Raw genomic sequence first — 23,027 nt, 5'->3', positions numbered from 1 at the left:
CTTATTCTTACGAGACGTTTGTTTGGTGGGCGCTGATTGGCTGGTACCGGGAGGTAGGCAGCTCCCAGCCAATCGGCGGCCGCCAAACTAACGTCTCGTAGGCATAGGGATCACCCAAGAATCTACCTTAAGTGAACCAGTTATAGGAGAAATAAAGATCACAGGGTTAGTCATAAAAAACCGTTTATTTCCAGACCACCTAAAGAGGAAAAAAGAAAGGCTTCCAAATCGGATTTGTAATGGCTTTATTCAACATCCTACAATGGAACTGTAAAGGATTGCGTTCTCGTGATGAAAATCTAAAGGTCCTCCTAAGAGAAACTAATCCTGGAGTAATTTGCCTGCAGGAAACTCAATTAGGTCCAGAGAAGTTCAATCCTGGACTTAATTATGAGATCTTCACGTCCACCCCTCCAGTGGGTGATAGAGCACATATCGCAGCTATTATCGTGAGCAAATCACTGGAATGCTTGCCTGTAGCCCTCAATACAAATTTACAGGCTGTTGCTCTTAAGATCACATTAGACAAACAGATTACTGTGTGTTCCATCTACCTGCCTCCTAGATCAAACTTTACAAATGCTGATATCCAATCATTAATTGATCAACTGCCACAGCCATTTTTTATTCTTGGTGATTTTAATGCCCATAATCCGTTATGGGGAGGGCATACTTCAGATAATGAAGGTAAAATTATAGAAGACATTATTAATAATAATGATATTGTGCTTTTAAATTATGGTACTATGACTTATCATAATATATATTTTAATTCTTACTCTGCTATTGATCTGAGTATATGTTCCTCTGCAATAGCTTTAGATTTTATTTGGTCAGTAAATTAATTTTTAAATGGCAGTGATCACTATCCCATTCTTTTAAAGTTTACCAGAAATGTCCCTACAGAAATGCCACAGAAATGGAAGCCATTGGAAGCTGATTGGGATAAGTATAAAAAGGATATCCATCTAGATAAATCATTTGAATCCTTTAACAACCATATTGAAGCATATGAGTATTGGACAAACACTGTATTAGCCAGTGCAGAAGCCTTTATTCCAAAAACTACTGGAAAGCCAAGGAGACCAACAGTTCCATGGTGGGACAAAAAGTGTGCCACCTTAAGAAAAATTACTAGAAGATGCTACAAGAAATACAAATCAAGTGGCACATCCACTTCTAAAACAATATATCAGCGAGCAATGGCAAAACAACGCCGATACTTCCGTCGTGCCAAGAAAGACACTTGGATTTATTATATAAATAGAATTAACTCTAAAACACCATCGATGTTTGTATGGAAAAAGGTACGAAAACTAGCAGGGAAGTTTGTGCCACCCAAAACTCCCTCTTTGAGAGTAGGAAATAACCTCATTACAAACCCTTCAGATGTAGCTGAATCATTGGGTCAATATTTCTCCAGCATTTCTAGCCCCAAAAACTATTCTAGTGAATTCCAAAGAATCAGGAACACTCAGGTCAATCTGAATCTATCTGGTGATAACCGGGAGGCATACAATGCAAGATTCTCTCTTCAAGAACTACATGAAGCACTCTCTTCAACAGATGACACTTCTCCTGGTGAAGATACTAATTTATATATAATGCTTAAAAAGCTACCTGAAGAGGCCGAACGCTACCTTCTTAAGATCATTAATAAGATTTGGGAGACTGGAGTTATGCCGAGATCCTGGAAAATTTCCATCATAATCCCCGTTCAAAAACCAAATAAAGATCCCCAACAAAGTTCAAGTTATAGACCTATAGCACTAACAAGCTGTGTTTGCAAGTTAATGGAAAAAATGATAAATTATCGCTTGGTATGGCACTTAGAATCAAATAAGCTTCTCTCTCCTTTCCAATTTGGGTTTCGTAAAAATAGATCTACCCTCGACCCACTTATGAGACTCTCCAACCAAATTCAGCAGGGTTTTGTCAATCAGTGTCAGACAATAGGGGTCTTCTTTGATTTAGAGAAAGCTTATGACACTACTTGGCGTAATGGAATTCTTAAACAACTACAGAAAATGGGTATTAAGGGCAACTTAATTCGGTTCATTCATTCCATCCTATCCGAGAGATTAATAAAAGTGAGAGTAGGGAACTTTCTGTCGTCCCCCTTTAAACAAGAGGAAGGTGTTCCACAAGGAAGTGTTCTCAGTGTGACCCTCTTTGCTGTCGCCATAAATAGCATCTTGGATGAAGTTCCAAGCCCAGTTCGAGCTTCATTGTTTGTGGATGATTTGGCCATTTACTGCACTGCCTACGATGCTATATCTGCATGCCGATATCTACAGAAAGCTATTGATTCTTAACGACCTCAATATTGTCCATAACATGGGATTACGAATTTGCTCTGGTGCATTCCGAACATCTGTTGAGAGTCTGTATGTAGATACCCATCAACTGCCACTTGACTTACGACGGGAGGAACTGGGTCTGCGCTACATAATGCACTTAAAAAGCAGTTCCGAAAATCCTTCCAATAAGGTCATTCGCCAACTTGACAACAGGAAATTTAAAACAAGGTCATCTGTCCCCTTCCAGATAAGGCTACATCAAGAAGTGAATAATGATACCCTAAAAAATCAGAATGTTTCTCAGTTAGTTGCCTCCAGATTCCCCCCATGGCTTATCCCTATAGCAAAAGTTTGTAACAAAACTATGGTCAAGAAGAACCTTTCTGATAAAATGGCAAAGAGTTTATTCTTAGAACATGATGTAACTCATGATGGTGCGTATAAGATTTATACAGACGGTTCCAAGTCAAGAGAGGGAGTTGGGCTAGCCGTAATTACAGAAGACACTTGTGAGGCTGCAAAACTACCAAATTCGGCTACAGTATATACAGCAGAACTTTCTGCCATTAATAGAGCATTAGCTATTGTTCATCGTACCGAGAAGAAGAAATTTGTTATATATTAGGATTCTAAAAGTGTTTTGGAGAGTCTTAATATTTGTAATACATCACATCCTTTGATTCTCCAAGCTCAAGAGTGGCTGTTTCGAATTTCTTGCAAACACAAAGCTGTTTCGTTCTGCTGGGTTCCTGCCCATGTAGGGATCAAAGGTAATGAAAAAGCTGATAGAGCAACAAAAAGAGTATGTAATAAAAGATCACTGGATATCCATGAAGTTCCATACATTGATATGAAGTCTCCTATTCGAAGCTATATCCGCCACAAATGGCAGGAGCGATGGTCCTCAAACCTCCTTGCCAGAAACAAGAAGCTGAAAGCAATCAGACCTAATTTGAAGTTTTGGCAGTCTTCGTTTCATAGAGACAGGAGGACCGAGATTGTTTTAACGAGACTTCGTATTGGCCATTCCCGATTGACACACAGCTTTATACTTGAAGGAAGTGAGGCTCCAGTCTGTGCTCGCTGTGACTGCCTGTTGACAGTTGAGCATATTCTGGTCTGTTGCCCAGTGTATGGTGCTGCCCGCAGGAAATTCGGTCTTTCAGGGAAACAACTTTCTTATATTTTAGGAGATGATGTTGATGTCAATAATCTTGTAAAGTTCTTAAAAGAGATTGATATTTACTATAAAATTTGACTTATTTTAATAATATTCAGTTTTACCTTTCACCTAATACACACAAGTGTATGCAGTTATACTTTTAATTGTATTTTAATATAAAAAAATTATATAATTTTTTATTTTATTTATTTTTTTTAATGAAATAAGGTTTTAAGTTTCATTCACATCAGATTATCATCACGTTCAATTACATTTCATTAATTATCAGATTATTTATTTCATTCCATTACGGCGCTGAATGACCATTATAGGTCCCAGTGCTTGGGCTTGTCCCTAGATTTCATAATCCATCCATCCATCCAGTGACTTCGTTAAAGGTTAGAAAATGTATATGTACAAATAAATTTACAACATCCTCCCGGGGGAGATAACACAAAACACACAGTTTTGTGTTAGGTTAAACAGCTTCATCATTAATCAACTGCTGTAAGAATCGTCTCGAGTTGGTGGCAGCTCTTCTCTTCGGTCTCTCTTCTTCTGCTTGATAGCCTTCAGAATTTTGACTGTCTCCTAAATTTTTCTCCGCAGCTTCTACAGTATACACATCCTCTGGCTTAGAGACCTCCAGCAGGTAAAGTTTGTCAACTGACCTAGTTGTCTCTCCACTGCAGCTTCACAACTCTGACCAGTCCATCAGAGCTGGGCATCAGCTGAATGACCCTTGCCAATTTCCACATGCAACGAGGGGTGTCATTATGTACTAACACCACATCTCCTACTTTAATCTTAGTTTGGAATGGTTGGGTTGGGTCCCTGTTGAAATAGTGTCTATCTCTTAGGGACTGCAAGTATTCCTTCTCCCACTGTTCCTGGAATGCATGTATTACCTGAGATACAAACTTGAGTCTCTCATTACATTGTTTGTGGTCAAGCTCAAAATCTGGGTCATTCAGGTAGTCCCGGTCTATGGTAGTGGGTAACGAGTTTAGCCGGTAGCCATACAACAGGTGAGAAGGGGTAAGGGCATCGATGGTATCTGGAGATGTAGCATCCACATATGTAAGAGGTCTATTGTTAATACGACGCTCTATCTCAGTGACAATGGTATTCAGTTTGTCAGAATTAATCCTCTTCTTGAATATAGCTTTCTTTAGTGCTGATTTGACACTGCCAACCATCCTCTCATAGAAGCCTCCTTGATGGGGTGCCCTAGGTGTGTTGAATTTTCATTTACAATTTTCCCTAGTCAATGTGGACTGTACGTCAGTGTCATCATACAAAGACTGAATCAAGGAAGAGCCAGTTTTGAAGTTAGTGGCGTTGTCAGAAATCATATGACGGGGGCAAGATCTTCGTGCAGTGAATCGCCTGAAGGAATTGAGAAATGCAGTGCTGGTTAAGTCTTTTACCACTTCCAGGTGACAAGCTCATGTTGAGGTACAAGTGAACACGACTATGTAAACCTTGTCCAGTTCTTTAGTGGCTGGATTGCAGATAAGAATTTGTCCAGTCAAATCTACTCTGATCACCTCAAATGGCCAGAGACTGTTCACTCTGCAAGCTGGTAGAGGTGGTGGAAGAGGCCTGCGCAAGGCAGGTCCTTCCAGACAGTTACATAGGTGACACTTCGTTTTCATCTTCTTGACACACTGTCTCAGTCTTGGTATCCAGTATTCTTCTCTCACCTTGCAAATTGTGTCTTGAACGCCTGCATGAAGAACATTTTCATGTGCTTGAATGACTATAAGTCCAGTCAAAGGAGAATTTGGAGGCAAAAGCAGAGGAAATTTACTGCTATATGGAAGGTGGTCCGCATTTTGTAGTCTCCCAGTGCATCGCAAAAGTCCACTCTCATCCAGGAACAAGCCTAGGCATTTAATTCTGGTTGGAATTTTGTGGGAATTCTTGTTAAGGTATGACAACTCCTCTGGGAAATACTGACTCTGTGAGAAGCCAATAAGAATTCGTAATGCTTCAGTTCTGTACTTCGACATTTTCAGAGTTTACGGGTCCCGAGTTCTTAGTTGTACAATTCCCAATGGTACGTTTAAGGAGCCTAGTGAACTTAATTACTAACTTAGTGACATTTATAAGTTTAGGAAGGGAAGCGAACCTACGGATCTCTATGGGACAAGTAGCTTCTTCACTGACAACTGTAGTTAAAACTTCTTCAGGTGTTTCAGGTGGGTAGCATGTAGATATATCTGCCTGCTCTGGCCACATCTCTGGGTTCGGGAGCCAACTTGGGCCATGGAACCAAATTTGACTTTTCTTAAACTGCTGCATGGAAATTCCTCTAGAGACAAGGTCTGCTGGGTTTTCTTCACCAGGTACACAGAGGTACCTCACTTCAGTGACCTGACTTATCTCATTCACCCTGTTGCGGACATAGACATTTTTAGATTTGTTGTTCTGAATCCAGTGTAGGGCAACTTTACTGTCAGACCATATGACGGTGTCTGTCGTGAATTTCGAACTGATCATTCGAAATCCCCGCCATTTAACTTCACAAGTGTTGCGTTAAATTGGGGAAGGAGCGCGTCTTATAGTATAAAGGACGTTATGAATTTTCATTAATAAATATAATTTGCTAATCACTAGTACGAGATAAATTATCGATGTAGAGATTTGGAGCCAAGGACTCCGTAGCCATTAAAGAATTTGCAGATTACGGCCTTCAGCCAGAACTTTAAGTCAATTCCTTGATCTTAAATAATAACGTAACAGTCATATTTCACATTCAAGAATAAAATAGATTTAGTGATATACGTAATGTCGAAATAATCGATGATTCCCGCCTGAATTACAAGGATTCTGTAGTTCACGCGGGAAAGCGTAAGTTTCTTTTAAAGAAGGGCGAAGCGACGCTTCATTCCTGCCCAGAACCCTGATCCGAATAAGTACCGTAAAATTTGTGTGTCTTTCAATTCTCCGACTCCCAGCCATCGCCATGCTAGGTCGAATTCCGTCGTAACAGTAAGTTAACTTTATCCACGTATATATGTGCCATCCCTGCGATGAGGGACTCGATTTATGCAGCAAATGAAAGCTGCCAGTGCAAGGATGTTATTTGTTTGTGATATTGAGTCTATGGGTCTCGTATTTTGCAGATTTTGCGTCCAGTTATGGACTTAGTGTTTTGCCAGCACGTGACATCAAAGAACCTATGTGCTGCAACATATAAAGGCCATGAGAATTTTCAGGTAATTGTATTAAATTGGTGAAAGCAGTACAAAACTGCGTGTACTGTGGAATTCTGCTAGGAACTTTAGTTTCGGTGTACTGTTAATGTATTTAAATGTTTATTTTTTCGTAATAAAACTGTTATGTTGACCAAATTTTATTGTATCTCACCATAAGAGTTTTAGAGTGCGCGCCTCCTCAAGGCCTTGTCATCTGCCCAGAACATCCAGGCACGAATCATATAATAAAAGTCGAGAAAATTCCCGACAGTGTCAGTAATCTTGACACCATCGGTAGTGAAAACGGTTCTGAGGTAGTCAGCTATTTTGACTGCACTATAGTTGGCAGTCAGCTCAAGTTGTGGTATGCTCTTCTTTTTGAGAAGGGCGACTCTTGCTTTAGAGAAAACCAGGTTGGCACCTTCGTGTTGGTCCATCAAATAGGCTGCAGCCCCATAGGCCTTTTCACTAGCATCACAGAATACGTGAAGAGAGTAGTTGGTCCCTCTGTTGGCTGTGAAGCGTGGGAATTCCTGGTATGATATGTTCTCAAGGTCTTTCTTGATCTTTGACCACTCTTCTTGAAGTTCTGGTGGTAAAACATCATCCCACCTGTTAGATAGTTTGCCAATACCGCAAATGGGTCGAGACGGAATTTCAACAAGTCGGTTAGATGACTAGTCAAGGATGGGCCAGAGTATAAGCAATCATTCAGACTAGGGGCTTGCTTGTCCATCCGGGCACTTGCATCAAATACAATACGAATAGGCGTTGTAGTTGAATCCTTAATCACAGGTAAATGGGGTAAGTAATGGACATTTGTCTGTTTTTGGTCTTCTTCTGGCACTGTTTCAATGAAGCCGAGAGACAGTTGTTCTTTGATGATCTGGTCATAAATTTCCAGATATTTATTAGTTTGTTTCAGCTTGTGAATAGTACTGTTCAGTCTTTTCCTCGAGAGTGCTAAGTTGGTAGGGAGTTGTTTCTTATCGACTTTCCAGGGGAGAGATACCTCATATCATCCTTCAACCATATTGATGGAGAGAGATACCTCATATCATCCTTCAACCATATTGATGGAATTCTTGAATTCTTCCAGCACAAATTTATCCTCAGGTGACATATCTTGATCAACAATTCCGACTGATTCTAGGGTCCAAAGCTGTTGGATGGGGTCTTCAGCAAATTTACTATCAGACATCTCAAGTGGTATCTCTAGAGCAGCTTTGGAAGGTTCATCAACTGCTTGTCTCATTATAGTTACAGAATGAGCACTGATAGGGGTGTCATTACTATACTCTGTTTTTTTTCATCTGTCCATCTGCCTGTGGTGTTTTTGTATGGTAACACTGCGTCCCGGGCTTTAGATAGTTACGCTATGTGTAAGTTTTAGGTAAATAAAAGGATATATGGGCGTACATTTGCAACTGAAAAGTGTTTTAATAATTTACTATATTCGAATTACACCGTTAACATTCGAAATAGGATATTATTATAATCGTTGAATGTAAGCTGAATGTAACTGTCTAAAGCCCGAGACGCAGTGTTGCCATACAAAAACACCACAGGCGAATGGACAGATGAAAAAAAACAGAGTATAGGCAGTTTACCAGCGACCAGATATCCTAAGGAGGACTCAATCAGGTTCACTCCGTTTGCTTGTGGAGAAAGGATAAAGTCAAAGTAGTGATCTATGCCAACAAGCAGTTTCACCTGGTCAACCTGACTACTTGACAAGTTAGGATCAGCTAGGGTTACCTTCTGGCTCTTCAGTTCAGAGACTATCTTGCAGAGTCCACGAGGCCTAGCGCTCTGAGGTAGTTTAGGTACGACAATAGCCTTTAAAGTTGCAAGGCTGTCATCGTTTACCCTGATAGGTACAGTGACCGTACTATATTCTCTAGGTTCTTTGGTATCCCAGAACCCACTGATGCTCAGTTGGACAGGATTGTCTCATACAAGTTTACACTCTTCCAATCCCTCTTGTGTGATGAAGGTGCGTTGCGCCCCAGAATCAAACAGTGATCTGAGTTCCTTGGTGTTGCCTGAGGGCGGACACACCACTTTCATTAAGGCGGTAGGGAGAATTCCACTTGTTTGTGACTTTAAGTCTTTGTCACTGTTATTGTCTCCACAATAGTTCACAGCAGAGACTTCAGTTGAGGAATCAGGGCACAATGCTGAATGGTGTAGTCCAGTTTTACATGACAGACATTTGTGGAACTTTACAAGACAATCTGTTGTCTCATGGTTAGATGAAGTGCATTTCACGCAACGATTTTGTGCGGTAAGTCTTGAAATGCGTTCTTGCGTGGTCTTGTAAATGTCACACTGGTAGGCTTTATGTTCTGGTCTATCACAGAATACACCACTTTGAGTTCTAGCCGTCTTAATAGGCTGACCTGGAGTGACAGAAATACTCAGATTCGTAACATCATGTTTCTTAGGGGTGTAAGAACTAACCTGAGTTTTGGTCTGATTACCTGGTCTATTAGAACTTTGGTTATGCTTGGGTTTTCTATGGGAGTAATCCTTGTTCTTATCCCTGGGTTCAAAATCCAAAGAAGACAAGGTCAGGGTTATCTTTCCTAGCCCCTCTCTAATATCTAGGAGTGAGGGGTAGTCCCGTCTACACTTGTTTTGGATTTGTTCTTTCACTTTGCCAGGTAGTTTTTGGAAAACTAAAGCACCAAGTATCTAGGTACAGTGATCCGAATTAGGTTTGTTTCTTTCTATGCCTCTAACAAATTGTTCAAGTTTAGCCCGAAAGCCACGTAGTGAATCCAGATCTGCAGAAGGTTTAGGCAGGCCTGCTACTTGACAAATTAGAGATGAGGTTATTTTCTCTGGATCCGCATAAGTTTTCTTCAACATGTCAATGGCATCTAAATAGTTTTCATTCGTGACAAGGATATTTTTAATCAGCGCTAGAGCTTCACCCTTCAAACATCCCTTCAGGTAATTAAATTTGTCAACAGCTCTCAAGTCTGGACGAGAGTGAACGTTAGACTCGAAAACATCCCAAAAGGGGGCCCCTTCTCCATCGATTCCTTCAAATTCTGGTTGTGATAAAGACGGCAACTTAACCTTATGCAATGGCCTAAACTCTGTTGCAATACTCTTGGGTTTGGCTTCCATGCAAATGATTTTTAGTTTCTCCAAAACTTCAGTGCTCTGTATGATGACTTGGTTGGCATGACGCTGCTTTGCAGTGAGCTGTGTTCTATCAGGGTCTTGCTCAGAGAACCCTTCTTCTCCAAGTTGAACTAAGTACTTAAAGAAAGTTGAGTTCTTCATACTTCTTTATTTGAGACTCTAGCCTAAGACGATATGTCTCCAAGGTCGAGGACTCAACATCACTTGCCCTTTGAATGAGGTCTGCAGCGCTTGTGCATAGAACTTTGCAGGTTTCCTCATAAAGTAGGAGGGAATATGCTAATTGTGTCGCAGACATTTTATGAGTTTAAAAGGTAACAAAGGTAACAAAAAAAATCCCTGGACAACAACACAGGCCTTAAAACATCCCGCTGGTGATGCCAATCTTCCTGTGTGGGAAATTTGTTTCACTCAGTGGGAAGATTGAAGGAATATACATACTCTACAAAATTACGAGGGTAATTCCTTCCACCGAGTGTTCTCTAGTAATTTAGTAAATGGTATAAAACAGGCTGTTAAGCACACAATTCTTCCGTGCGCCTAACGAGTTTTCAGAAATGTGCCAGAAAAACCAAAGGATTAATAATTGCTAAGTAAAGTCAATGAAGTTATTCAAAATATAATATTAATTTTTCTGCAGAGCTTATACTAAAGAAAATGGGGTATAGTTATTTTGTAGCTCTTAGCAGTGACTTCGTTAAAGGTTAAAAAATGTATATGTACAAATAAATTTACAACATCCACTAACACGAATTTACGTTAGCAAACCAAATACGTACGTGTGAACGAACGGATTCCGCTTGTGTACGATAACGCTGGTGCAATGAAGTGGCCGAAGGATGCCTTTACATAGATGCATGATGGGAGAGATGCTGACCAATAGGAGAGCAGGATCTTACTAGCATCAGGAACCAATGGGAGAGCGGGAGGATGGTGGCGAGTCTACTCAGTTGGCGGCGCGCAAGTTTTAAAATTGTTCTTGGTGGTCTGGGCGAATCTCAGACTATACAGTACACCCTTTTGTAACCTGAATTATTTTCGTGTGCAGAAGCAAAAAAATCTTCGTCTTTGCTTTCATAACTTGGATTTTTCGTAAGTGGGGACTTTCCTATGTCAAGGTTCCACTATTCTAATAAAAATTTATAATTTTTGGCTAGCTAATGAATTACCTAATTAGGCTAAAACCTTACAAAATTTCCAACATTTTCAGAGTTGCATTATATATATATCTCTATTATATATATATAATAAATTTATATATTTATATATAATTATATATATTATATATAGATATAATAGTGTATATAGGGTAATAATTTAAATATGTAGCCAAACATTTCTGTCTAGGGTAATATATATATTGGGTATGGGCTAGGGGGAAACACCGCCTTGGATCCATCGTCATCGGGTGGATCAGCCTTATTCACTCTATATTTAATTGGTGAAACAAGAATACAATTACATCTTTAAGCATATCATTCAAAAGATTGAAGTTTCGCTAACATAATGTGTTATATGAAAGCGCCATACGAACTAAAATAAGAATGTGAAGTCTTCGTAAAATATATGTTTTCAAGGCAGTTCTTAAATCCAATATGGCGTTGACCGACTGAGGTGCCATTCGTAACTGGTATGGATTTCACGTCCTTCCCAGCATTCATTTAAACAATATTAGCGTATATATGTAATGTTCATTGATCTTACTCAAGATTGCAGTTGTAATCAGCACAATAAAACAATATTTTGTTGCCTAATTAGTAAATGAATGAAACTTCTTATTCCCGGGGTCATGGTTTAAACTGAAATTCATTTTTACCTGGTGATCGGTGGTTTTATCCTTACTGCCATCACAACTTACACAAAACCGGGAAAATAAGTGAAATTAGCATATCTATTTGTGGTATATATACATATTAGAGCAATTTTATCATTATTGCATTACGATGACAACTAGAATTCATCGGCGTATGTGTGAAGCTCCACTAAATTGGCAACGATGATTATGCCGTCGTCTGCTCATATCTACTTTAAAAATATCTGTAATTTTTGGCGGTTAATTTGGTTGCAAAAAAAGGGATAATAGACATGAATTAAAATAAACATTTTGAAGTAACATAAAGTAAAGTTAAACTAAATAATGAGTAAGATAAACAATTAACGGAATAAAGCTTTGCACCTCATAAACAGTGTAGTCGTGTGCTGCCCACGTTTGTGGGAACAGCAACGTAGTTCAAGTGCAATTTGGGGTGAATTAAGACCAAAACGTGTATAATTACAATCAAATAAGCACTGTGGAGTTTGAGTTGTTATGGCAGTAAGGATAAAATCACCGATTACCAGGTAAAAATGAATTTCAGTTCAAACCATGACCCCGGGGATAAGATATGATTTGTATATATGCACACACAGGCATATATATATATATATATATATATATATATATATATATATGCATGATATATATATATATATATATATATTATATATATATATATATATATATATATATAAATAAAATATATATATATATATATATATAGATATATATATATATATATATATATATATATATATATATATAGATATATATATATATATATGCATGTGTATGTGTGTGCATATATACAAATCATATCATCATACATACACACGTCATTAGAGCACAGACCTATGAACAAAAACAAAAGCTCCCGCGAAAACTTACGATAACAGGTTTTTACATCTAAGCTCATTCGATAACCACTACTGCAGTCACGGATTCAGACCCCAGGCGTTGCAGCACAGGTGATAAAGCCCCCAACTGTCCTACAGTCCCCCGGGCCACTGCAGGCGGGCCTGTACTCCAACAGGACGAAACCTACATGATCGCAGGTGCAGGTTGTTACCCAGGAGGATCGTTGGCAGTGCTCTCTGGGTCAAGCACCTATAGTCTGGTTCTGGCTGTCCGGTTTGGCGTCCCCTAGACGCAATAATAATAATAATAAGAGATATATTCAGTGGCAAATAACTGCAGATATATGAAGAAAAGAAAGAAGAGGAAGATATAAAATAAGAATTTTGCCAACACCGTCCAAAACAGTTCAAACATTTTCTGATTGCTAGACTTACCCATTTTGCCAAGACCCTCTGCCTGCATTTTCTTGTTCTTCTGATTTGGTTTCTGCTTATTCATTACTGGTTTTTCCTTCCCGCATTGATTCATTTTCTTGTGATTTTTCTTCTTAGCATTTTGGTTCTTCTTCTTTTGGGTTTTGGTCTTCTTTGGAACTTGAATAGGAAATAGAATGCAGAAAGTGTTCAGTGTGATTTGATTTTAAAAGAAATTCATGTTATACAAGCATGAAGGGGTACTGCAATGAATAATTATTATAATATATTACAGATGGCAATTCATATGTATTGTTTTACAACAATAAGTGGTGCCAAGAGGCTACAATTTTAGCTATTACTTAAAAAATATTTATAGGTAAAAAATACTACACTCAACAAAACTTACCTTTTTTCTTGACAGTGGTACTAACACGAGGAATGCAGATTTTGCTTTCCTTCTTTCCCTCCCAAAGCGCCTGCTGGACACCTTTGTAGAATTTTGTTTCACTTCTGTCTCTTCCACAGACCCGACCTTTGCACCTCTGGTCACGTGACCCAGGAACATGGGTCTGTCTCTGCAAGGCTAAACCCAAAGTTTGGCGTTGTCGTCTCAAAACCACGGGAGGTACACTCGGCAAGGAAAATTAAGATACAGTTTTTTTAAATCTTCGGACATATATTGTTCAATAATGCCACACCTGGCAACTCTTGAAAGGGGGCGGAGCTTCAAAATCATAGCGTTTGTTGCTTTCTAGATTTCCATCAACTCTGCACCATAAAGATTCTGTTGAGGTCCTATAATCATTTATACTTGAATGTAGAAACAGGCTCTATATTATTCGTTAATATTGGTTTGGTAACGTCAGTTCAGGTTAGAATATCGATCATCCTTTTTTAAAACCTACTGTAAAACCTTATTTATTAGTAATGTTTGACGCTAAACTGATGTAAAATTCATACGCAATTAAAGACTGTACGATATGTTCTTCGGCCATGCGCTGCCGAGCATGCATCCGTTATTGGTAATTCTGTATACGCTGTTGTGAGTCAGTTGGCTCCCGAGTATCCTGTAATAAAGTCCAGTCTCCAGGACGTTGTGTCATTGCAAACCCAACATGGCGCAGTGAGTAGGATAAGGACCAAGCCATGCCCCAGATACGTCGACCACCCCAGGCCACGCCGAGGCGTGCCTCACCTGCAATGCCAAGGGCCTTGTCACAGGCCATCATGCAAGCACAGACGTTATTTGCAGACCAGCAGCGTGCCATCCGTTCCCTTCAGGATGCCCTTCCCGGTTCAGGAGCACGTGCCGGTAAAGTTCCTGTCTCTGCTGCCCCTGAGAAGTGTGAGGCGGTAATGTCTTCGGGGCAGCGTTCAGATCCTGGAGACGTTTTCGATGACGTATTGGATTCACCTTAACAAGTTCCCGCCGCAGGATGTTGTCCTGCACATTAGGCTCAACTGTGTACCGGCGTTGCAACGTGCACTGGACGCTCGGTATTCAGATGCCAAATGGAATGCCCTCGCCCCAGACGCGGCTCTGGACGCCATCGGGAATATTGTGTTGCGGTCATCGAATCAGGCAGTTCAGTGGTCTGAATTCTTTGCCCTCGCACAAGGGCGCGAGGAATTAGTGAGCGACTATTTTTCGAGGTGTGCTCAGAAGGCCACCGACTGTGATTTTGAGTGTCCCAAATGCGGGGAGTGTTTAATAGAGTACATGCTGTTGCGGAAAATAATGGTAGGCCTCAGTGACCCTGTATTAAAGAGGCATGTTTTTCAGGCATGTGAGACATTTAAGAGTGTCGATGCCCTTCAGGCACTGTGCTGCACTTTCGAAGCTGCACGCCAAGATGTTGAAAGTGTCCCGCGCGTCGCTATCAGTGAGAGGGGGGGGGTCTGCTGGCGCCTCGAGTGATGACGTCACAGGCATTGATGACGTAGAGCCAGACGTCGCGGTGTTGCGCGGCAATTCCAATGTGAAGCGTTGCGGAAATTGTGGGGGGCGCCATCCCTTTGGTCGAGCGTCATGCCCAGCAAGAGGTGATGCGTGCCACGGGTGCCAAAAGGTAGGGCACTTTCAGAAATGCTGCAGGAACACGAAGAAAGCGCCGCTTGCCTCGAGTTTAGCGATTGTTGCAGACACGCACCTCTCCCCCCACCCCACGATCAAGGCTTGTGTTTCCCATAGAAACGGGAATTCAGTATCCACATCGTCGTAGCAGACACAGGAGCACAGAATCTGCGTTGCCGGACCCACGATTCTCTCAAGACTGCAAATAAATTCACTGGAGTTGCAGCCGCGAGCAGGTTCTGAGGGACGTAGCTAATCTCCGAGTGAGATGTCTTGGATCAACGGCATGCTTCATTGATATAGGTGGGCGACGCACGAAGCAGGAGGTTTACTTTGTGCCAAGAACTTCTATATATCGCTGAATGCTTGTAAGGAGCTGGGAATAGTACCCCCTGACTTCCCTCACCCCTACCATCTCGTTGCATCAGCTAATGTGCTTAATGAAGACGTCGCACGGCCTAACTCCCCTAAGACAATGAAGCCAGCCACCTTACCCATCCCACCTGTGGAGGAGAATATACCGAGACTTGAGGAGTGGTTATTACGGCATTTCTCTTCAACAACCTTTAATACAACCAGGGAACCGTTACCTGTCATGACGGGCAAGCAGCACCACATCCATTTGTTGCCTGATGCCGTGCCTTATGCCTGTCACACGCCCACGACAATCCCTAAGCATTGGGAAGAGGAGGTCAAGGCTCAACTTGACGAGGACGTTCTGAAGGGCGTGATAGAACCAGTCCCAGTGGGGGATGCAACGGAAATGGTGTGCAAGGATGGTCGTTGTCGCCAAGAAGACGGGTCAACCTCGCCGCACAGTAGACTTCCAGCGCCTCAACGCCCACTGTCTTCGGGAAACTCATCATACACCGGCACCCTTCGACATGATTTCAAGCATCCCCATTCATACGTACAAGACTACGGCGGACGCCCACTGGGGTTTCCATCAAGTGGAATTGGACGAAGACAGCCGCCCGCTTACGACCTTTATCACTCCATGGGGACGATACCGTTATCGTAGAACGCCCATGGGTCACTGTTCGGCGTCGGACGCCTACACAAAAAGGTTTGATGATGCCCTGCAAGACATCACCAGAAAGCATAAATGCATTGACGACACTTTGCTATACGATCACCAGCATTGAAGAGGCGTTCTGGCATGTATATGAATTCCTGTCAACGTGTGCCTCTGCAGGTATCACACTCAAGCCCGAGAAGTTTAAATTCTGCAAGAGAGAGGTCACTTTCGTCGGTTATTACCTGGGATGGGAGTCATACAAACCCGCAGACGAACGACTAGACGCCATTCGTAACTTCCATATGCCAGAGAAGCCCTCCATCACGGATATTAGGTCGTGGTTCGGGTTCGTGAATCAGTTAGCTCCCTTCCTTGCAACGGCGCCCATCATGGAGCCCTTTAGGGACCTCCTCAGAAAGCCCACTGGAAAAAACGTTTACTGGGATAGTCAGCTACGTGACAAACTCCGGCAGGCACAGGAGGTCATCTGTCAATTAGCCAAGGATGGCTTGGCATATTACGACAAAACACGCCCTACGACGATAATGACGGATTGGAGTAAAGAAGGTATCGGGTTCGTAGTCCTTCAGCAGTATTGTATTTGTCAGTCAGCTGACAGCCCCTTTTGTTGCAAGGGCGGCTGGCGCCTTGCCCTGTGTGGTAGTCGACACCTCACCTCCTCTGAAGCTGGGTATGCCCCCGTAGAAGGAGAAGCCCTGGCAGTTACCTGGTGCTTGCGGAAGGCCAGGCTGTTCCTACTTGGGTGTCCTAATCTCACCATCATCACGGACCACCGTCCTCTCGTCAAGCTGCTGGGTGACAGAGCCCTCAAGGACGTCATCAACCCGAGATTATTCAACCTGAAAGAGAAGACACTCCAGTTCAAGTTCCACATGAAATACCTGCCCGGAAAAAGGAACACTGCCGCGGATTTTCTTTCAAGGTACCCGACCATGCGAGCACCCGCGAAGCTTCCGACGTGGATTTGGAGGACGACATTCAAGTGGCAGTGGCATGTGCAACCGTGGCCGCCTTGGAACCGGATATCATCGTGTTGGATGAAGACTGCGTCAGGAGCGCCGCATCTAACGACCCTGTATATCAGCTCTTGCTTGCAAGGGTTGCAGCGGGCGACTGGCCCCAACAGAAGTCGCAAGAACTCGCTTGCCTTCGCCACTTCTTCAGCGTTCGGGACCGGCTAGCCATCAACCAGGATCTAGTGACATACTCAGTGGACCAAGGATGTGTTCGCTTGGTTATACCCGAGGATTTACGCGCCAGGTAGCCGCTAACCTACACGCAGGACACCAAGGCCTCGACTCGATGCTTAGAAGGGCCAGGCAGTCGGTCTATTGGCCGGGAATAGAAGGGGACCTTCAGCATTGCCGCGCCCGATGTACTTCATGCGATGAACATGCCCCCTCACTGCCTCCTGAAGAAATGATACACACGCCGCCTGCGGAATATCCCTTCCAGCAAGTCGTCGCAGATATGTTCCAGATAGAAGGCAGTGGTATACATGGTGTATGCGGATAGACTAACAGGTTGGTTAGAAGTGGCTCATTCCCCCAATGGTGCCACGTCTAACAAAATCAGTAATCACCTTCGATCATATTTCTCGCGTTGGGGAGCTCCAGAACAAATATCAACTGACGGAGGCACGAACTTGGCCAGCGAGGAGATGGAGGCCTTCTTCAAGAGATGGGGGGTCAAGGTCCGGCTGTCGTCGGCCAGTATCCCCAGTCTAACGGCAGGGCAGAAGCAGCTGTCAAATCGGCGAAGAGGCTGTACTCCGGGAAAAATTACTTAAAGGGTGGAGCCCTTGAGTCGGACAAAACGGCCCTGCGATACTTCAGTATCTCAACACTCCTCTCAGGGAAATTAACAAGTCGCCGTCTCAGCTTGCAACGGGTCGCCAGCTGCGCGATGGTTTGGACCGACGGCCAGGAGACACCTGTTAGTAGACAGATATTGGAGCCGGACGATACGTCGAAGGGAGTTACAAGTGGCAAGGTCGCAGGAGGCGATGCGCATCCCTGGCACTACCAGAAGACTGCCGCCCATCGAACTAGTACCCATGTACGCATACAAAACCAAGCTACCAAGCAATGGGATCGAACGGGCATAGTAACAGAAACAAAGCCCCATCGTCAGTACACCGTCAAGCTTAACGGGAGCGGCAGGCTGTCAAAAAGAAACAGACGACACCTGAGAGTCATCGCTCCGCCCTCTGGCACGCCCATGTCTCAGCACGAGTCCTCCGCAAACCATACCCCGACAGAACAGGGGACACGCACCACACAGGAGCCCAACGTCGTGATAGGCCCAGAAGAGCCGCAGGTAAACCCAAGTGGCTCAAGGACTTTGTAGAGTTGATGTTATTATCTTTTGTATGCAATTGCATCAGGAATTGATATTTCTTTTCAGAGAATTTATGTATTTTATTTCGTTTTTGTGTATGCATCGAGAAGTTAGCTTTAATTTTTTGTTTCTTCTCTTGTCTCTCATTTCTCATTGATCTAAGGGCATTTTTCCCCTTTTTATTTTTTGTCATGTATAAGAATGTTCTTGGGGGGGGGGGGGTGTACGATATGTTTTGTATTTTCCCCTTTTTATTTTTGCCATGTATAAGTATATTCTTGAGGGGGGAATGTACGATATGTTCTTCGGCCATGCGCTGCCGAGCATGCATCCGTTATTGGTAATTCTGTATACGCTGTTGCGAGTCAGTTGGCTCCCGAGTATCCTGTAATAAAGTCCAGTCTCCAGGACGTTGTGTCATTGCAAACCCAACAAAGACGGATCTTAAACAATGAGAGAGAGAGGGTTTTAAAATTTGGGCAGTACTTGTGGAAATCGTGAGGAACAATACAATAAAGAATGAAATATTATGACGATAGAGAGAGCGCGCGCAAGCATAGACCTATCGATAGAGATACTTAATTCATTATATTTACTTTGAGAGATTAAGTGATAGTATTTTTTCAAATGTTTCAAAAGTGGAGAGAGAGAGAGAGAGAGCCCAAGCATAGGCCTATCTTTTGGGAATACTTAATTCATTATATTTAAAAGTGGGGAGAGAGAGAGAGAGAGGAGCAAAATCTGTTCATGTGAAAGCTTAGGCCTATTTATAACTACTTAATTTCATTATATTTTCTTTCGGAGATTGAGTGGTAATATATATATTTTTAAAGTATGTTTTAGAAGTGGAGAGAGAGAGAGAGAGAATTATAGTACTGTGGCGGACTTGTGACGGGGAAAGGCAGAAGAAAATATAACGAATTAAGTATCTCTATCGATAGGCCTATGCTTGCGCGATATGACATGACTGCCAAGATCGTGCTGCACTATGCTAGATAAAATTTGAAGGATCATAATAATCAAGTCAATTCTCTAAGAAATTCATACCCTAATCTTGATCACATTCGACAGTTGCCGTAGGTAGCATTCAAAGATTGTAAAAAGACGGGGAAAATTTTAGACACAGGGTGCGGTCATTCTTGCTCTCTTGATATAGTCTTCATTTTGAAAATCGGGTTTCATCCACAAATCATTCACGAAAACAGCTGTGTTAAGTAAAAATATTTATTACCACAAATAACTCAATATGTATTGCACAGGCAATTAAAGTTTTATATCGTGGGAGATCTTTCAGCCTCGCGGCAAAGAAATGCAGTCGTGTAGGGCTGTAGGCTACTACGAACTGCTTTGTAATGGGAGCATATAGCCAGAAAATCTTTGAGCTGACATGCTACTTTAACCTTGATTAAAATTTATGTTTAAAGACATTAGCTTTGTAAAGAGCAACTAGATTCGATCCATGTCAACGTCAAAGTAATCAAAGTTTCAAGCGCTTTCCCGCTTGAAGTTCTAGGGCTCCTCTTCACATCATAGAAAACGCTCTTGCGGATGCAACTAGATTTGTTCCAACTACCTGAGCCGTCGCAACATTGACTGCCATTGACGTCAGCTAACTTTAATCGCTTTGGAATACAAACATAAGTTTGTAGAAACTAAAATAATTCCATTCACCACTTACGATGAAGCAATATATCCCCGTTCATGAAGCAAAACGAGTAAATATTGTCGTCGCGATACATAGTACTAAAATCAGAAATTCACATTCTATCTACCAGATCTCTATGAACGAATCCCTCTGAGAAATTCCAATTACTTCGGACATATATCGTGTTTTTAAGTATCTGAACGGTTTTGTTTTACAGTTTTAACTTATATGATATAATTTGCAGTATATTTTCATATTATAGAGTAAATTTAGCGATATTATGTCTTTTCAGTAAAAACAAATGGAAATTGGATGAACGAAAGCTAATGAAAACTGTATCTTCAGTTTTCTTGTCGAGTGTACTGTGGGCCAAAAAACTCTTGGCAGAGTTTCATAATTTTTCGTTCACCTGCCTGACGCCACGATTATTCCATGCCTTATTCATCTATTTTTCTTTTCAAAGATGGAAGAAATCATATGTAATGACGTTAAAAACAGTCACTGATATCTTTAGAACATTATGTTATGTTATTATGTAAAACTATTTTCCATATAGCAAAATTGATGCGAACGAAACGAAGTGATAAAATACGTCATATCACAACCATAGATATACATTACCAAATAGATAGGAGACACCTATCACTAGTAGTATCGCATAAACATAGTCCTTAAATTATCATTTCAATATTAAGTTGAAGGTAGTTGAACTTTTCCATTTGTTAAATTTTACAGAAAACATTGGAATCTCACAAAATGCTATCAAATTTAAAAAAAAAAAAAAAAAAAAAAAAAAAAAAAAAAAAAAAAAAAAAAAACTATCCTAACAGTGTGAACCAGGGCGACCTCACTCTATTGCTTTTGATGTTATGTGTACGGGAATCTAATGTCAATGTGTCATTTATCGGTCTAAGAAACATCCCTAGATGAGCGAGAGACAATTATTGCACTGCATTCGGTGCAAGTTCCTGTTGGAGAGATATCAAGAAAGCTTAATAAACCGGAGAGAATCATACATAGAAAAATCAAATTGTTTAAAGAACGGCAAAATTAGAACATGGGCCTAGACTAGGTGGAACACCTCGAAGCACCACAAAAAAAGAGACAATACATAGTGTAAATGTTGCTGAGCAACATTCATTTGTGAATTTTGAATTCTAGTGCCTCGTCACGACATTACTGAACCAGGAATCATGACTAGCTCTACGTTTATGACGGTGTCTGATGAATAATTTAGATGGAGAGGAAGAGGTTTTTAAATCTACACTTGAAATCTTTGATAGTTGTCTAATGAATAAGTCTAATGAATAGGCAAACTTATCCTTGATGGATGAGAGATTCAGTTAGGCTTACTCTTTTTGTTTTGTTTTTTATCGGTGGCCAGTGAATACCAAGGATAGGGAGGGAAACGGTTTCAATGATGCATGCATTTTTTTCTTCAAAACCTAAAGAATACATGTTATTGGGAGATACTATATTAACATAGGCCTAATCCTTCCATCACTCCTATAAGCCCCACTCCTCGCTCTCTTCTACATCTCAGGCGACTAGATCCGACTTCTCACTACGAACTCCAATCTCGTGAAAGCATCACTAATGATGACGGTTATTTTAAAATTGCCCGCACCGACAACGGACGCCTTAAAATGCATGTTTATAAAATATTTTCTGTTCAAAGAAACTTTATCTTTCATCCCACAAAATATGTGCATACACTCGTGTTACACCCTGTAGCCGTCAAAGAGCAACCGTTTATTAAAGCAGTAGGTTTTTCTTAAAAAAAAAAAAAAAAAAAAAAACATATGAAATAGACTTAAACGAGAACGTCACCTTTCATATTTCTTATCCTTTCAGCTACTCATAATATGCTTATGGAGTAGGTCTAGGTATACATGTGAAATTAATTTGAATTAATTTCTATTTAGAAGAAATGAATAGCTATAGAAAGATCAACCTAAGAAAGCTTTACAGAAAGTTAGCCTTTCTTAATGTATTCGTCAGTTTTGACTCCCACAGCTCTCCAACGTGTCCAAATGAAACAGGATGATATGCAAGGAATTCGAATAAAACAAATAAGACTGATATTATATTCGTTTGATTTTTTTATGATTGCTTTTTGACTTTGAATTAGCTAGGTCAGAGTTAATTATGTTAAGCAATTATGAAAAGGATAAGAAGAAAGGACGAACATGGCTAATAAAACAAGAATAACGGGATTATTCAAATAAAGCAGATTAATATATATATATATATATATATATATATATATATATATATATATATATATAGATATATTGTCGATTTAAATATTCATTAATAATTACGTATCCGAGAGTATAGACATAGGCTAATCATGTGGGAAAATCAAAAGTCCAATTTAGGCCCACTAAATGTGTTATGCAAATTATTTTATTGATCAAAGGACAAAATTTAGTTTAATTAAACATCGTTTTCAAAGAATGTTAACGCCTTGATGTATTATTTATCGGCTGTAGGAGACGGAAATGACAACACCCCAGTGCATACGATACGTTGAGTAAAGACTCGAGCGGCAGCAAAGCCAACTTCAAAATCTTCGGTATGCTGTCACGAAGCTATAGTTGAGAATAAAATTAGAAAATCGTGGGCCCATCGTTTATATATTTTCCTTCTTACTTTGCAAAATAATTATCTTTAATACGTTGAATAAGTCTACTCAATTCTAATGTAATTTATTTCAAGTATAGCACCTTTGAAAGGAAATGTTATTTATTGTTACGTAAATAATCTGGCACCTGCATACGGCAATATTTCCTTAACGAACAATAAATTAAGAAACTACGCCAATTCTTCGTTGGCCGTCTGTACGTTGACACCTTTATGAGGTAGGGGATGGGGGTGGGGGGTGGGGTGGGCTAGGGGTGGAGGGTGACTAGGGACAGGGGACTTACTGTATAACTGTTTGTGGGAAGCATTCAAAAGATGTAACTGGGGAGACATTAAGAGACTTCATTAGTATTATTATAAGTTAATTGGCCA

General features: G+C 41.0%; 2 protein-coding genes and 1 long non-coding RNA gene across 3 annotated transcripts; all 3 read right to left on the bottom strand.

Annotated features, from left to right (window-relative positions):
* Positions 1-4,910: 4,910 nt before the first annotated feature.
* Positions 4,911-5,967, bottom strand: LOC135197492 (uncharacterized). The gene is made up of 2 exons (XM_064224557.1): positions 5,557-5,967; positions 4,911-5,426 (listed from the first exon to the last, which is right to left on the bottom strand). Exons 1-2 carry the CDS (start codon positions 5,965-5,967, stop codon positions 4,911-4,913), a joined length of 927 nt encoding a protein of 308 aa, XP_064080627.1.
* A 2,651-nt stretch (positions 5,968-8,618) lies between these two features.
* Positions 8,619-9,962, bottom strand: LOC135197491 (uncharacterized). Its single transcript, XM_064224556.1, has 2 exons — positions 9,371-9,962; positions 8,619-9,271 (listed from the first exon to the last, which is right to left on the bottom strand). The coding sequence occupies exons 1-2, from the start codon at positions 9,960-9,962 to the stop codon at positions 8,619-8,621; spliced, it is 1,245 nt and encodes a 414-aa protein (XP_064080626.1).
* A 2,531-nt stretch (positions 9,963-12,493) lies between these two features.
* LOC135197610 (uncharacterized) lies at positions 12,494-13,535 on the bottom strand. The gene is made up of 3 exons (XR_010310629.1): positions 13,318-13,535; positions 12,930-13,088; positions 12,494-12,780 (listed from the first exon to the last, which is right to left on the bottom strand). It is a non-coding gene; the product is annotated as an uncharacterized LOC135197610 (long non-coding RNA).
* Between the last annotated feature and the right edge of the window lie 9,492 nt (positions 13,536-23,027).

The sequence above is a fragment of the Macrobrachium nipponense genome, chromosome 21, assembly GCF_015104395.2.
Source record: "Macrobrachium nipponense isolate FS-2020 chromosome 21, ASM1510439v2, whole genome shotgun sequence".
NCBI classification, from domain to species: Eukaryota; Metazoa; Arthropoda; class Malacostraca; order Decapoda; family Palaemonidae; genus Macrobrachium; species Macrobrachium nipponense.
This window is presented reverse-complemented; position numbering and strand designations above follow the sequence as displayed.

Coding starts and splice junctions, on each gene's coding strand:
- LOC135197492 (XM_064224557.1), bottom strand. CDS start 5,967: ATGATCAGTTCGAAATTCACGACAGACACCGTCATATGGTCTGACAGT. Junction 5,427..5,556: donor TTATAAATGTCACTAAGTTA/GTAATTAAGTTC, acceptor GGCTTCTCACAG/AGTCAGTATTTCCCAGAGGA.
- LOC135197491 (XM_064224556.1), bottom strand. CDS start 9,962: ATGAAGAACTCAACTTTCTTTAAGTACTTAGTTCAACTTGGAGAAGAA. Junction 9,272..9,370: donor CAAACCTAATTCGGATCACT/GTACCTAGATAC, acceptor CCTCACTCCTAG/ATATTAGAGAGGGGCTAGGA.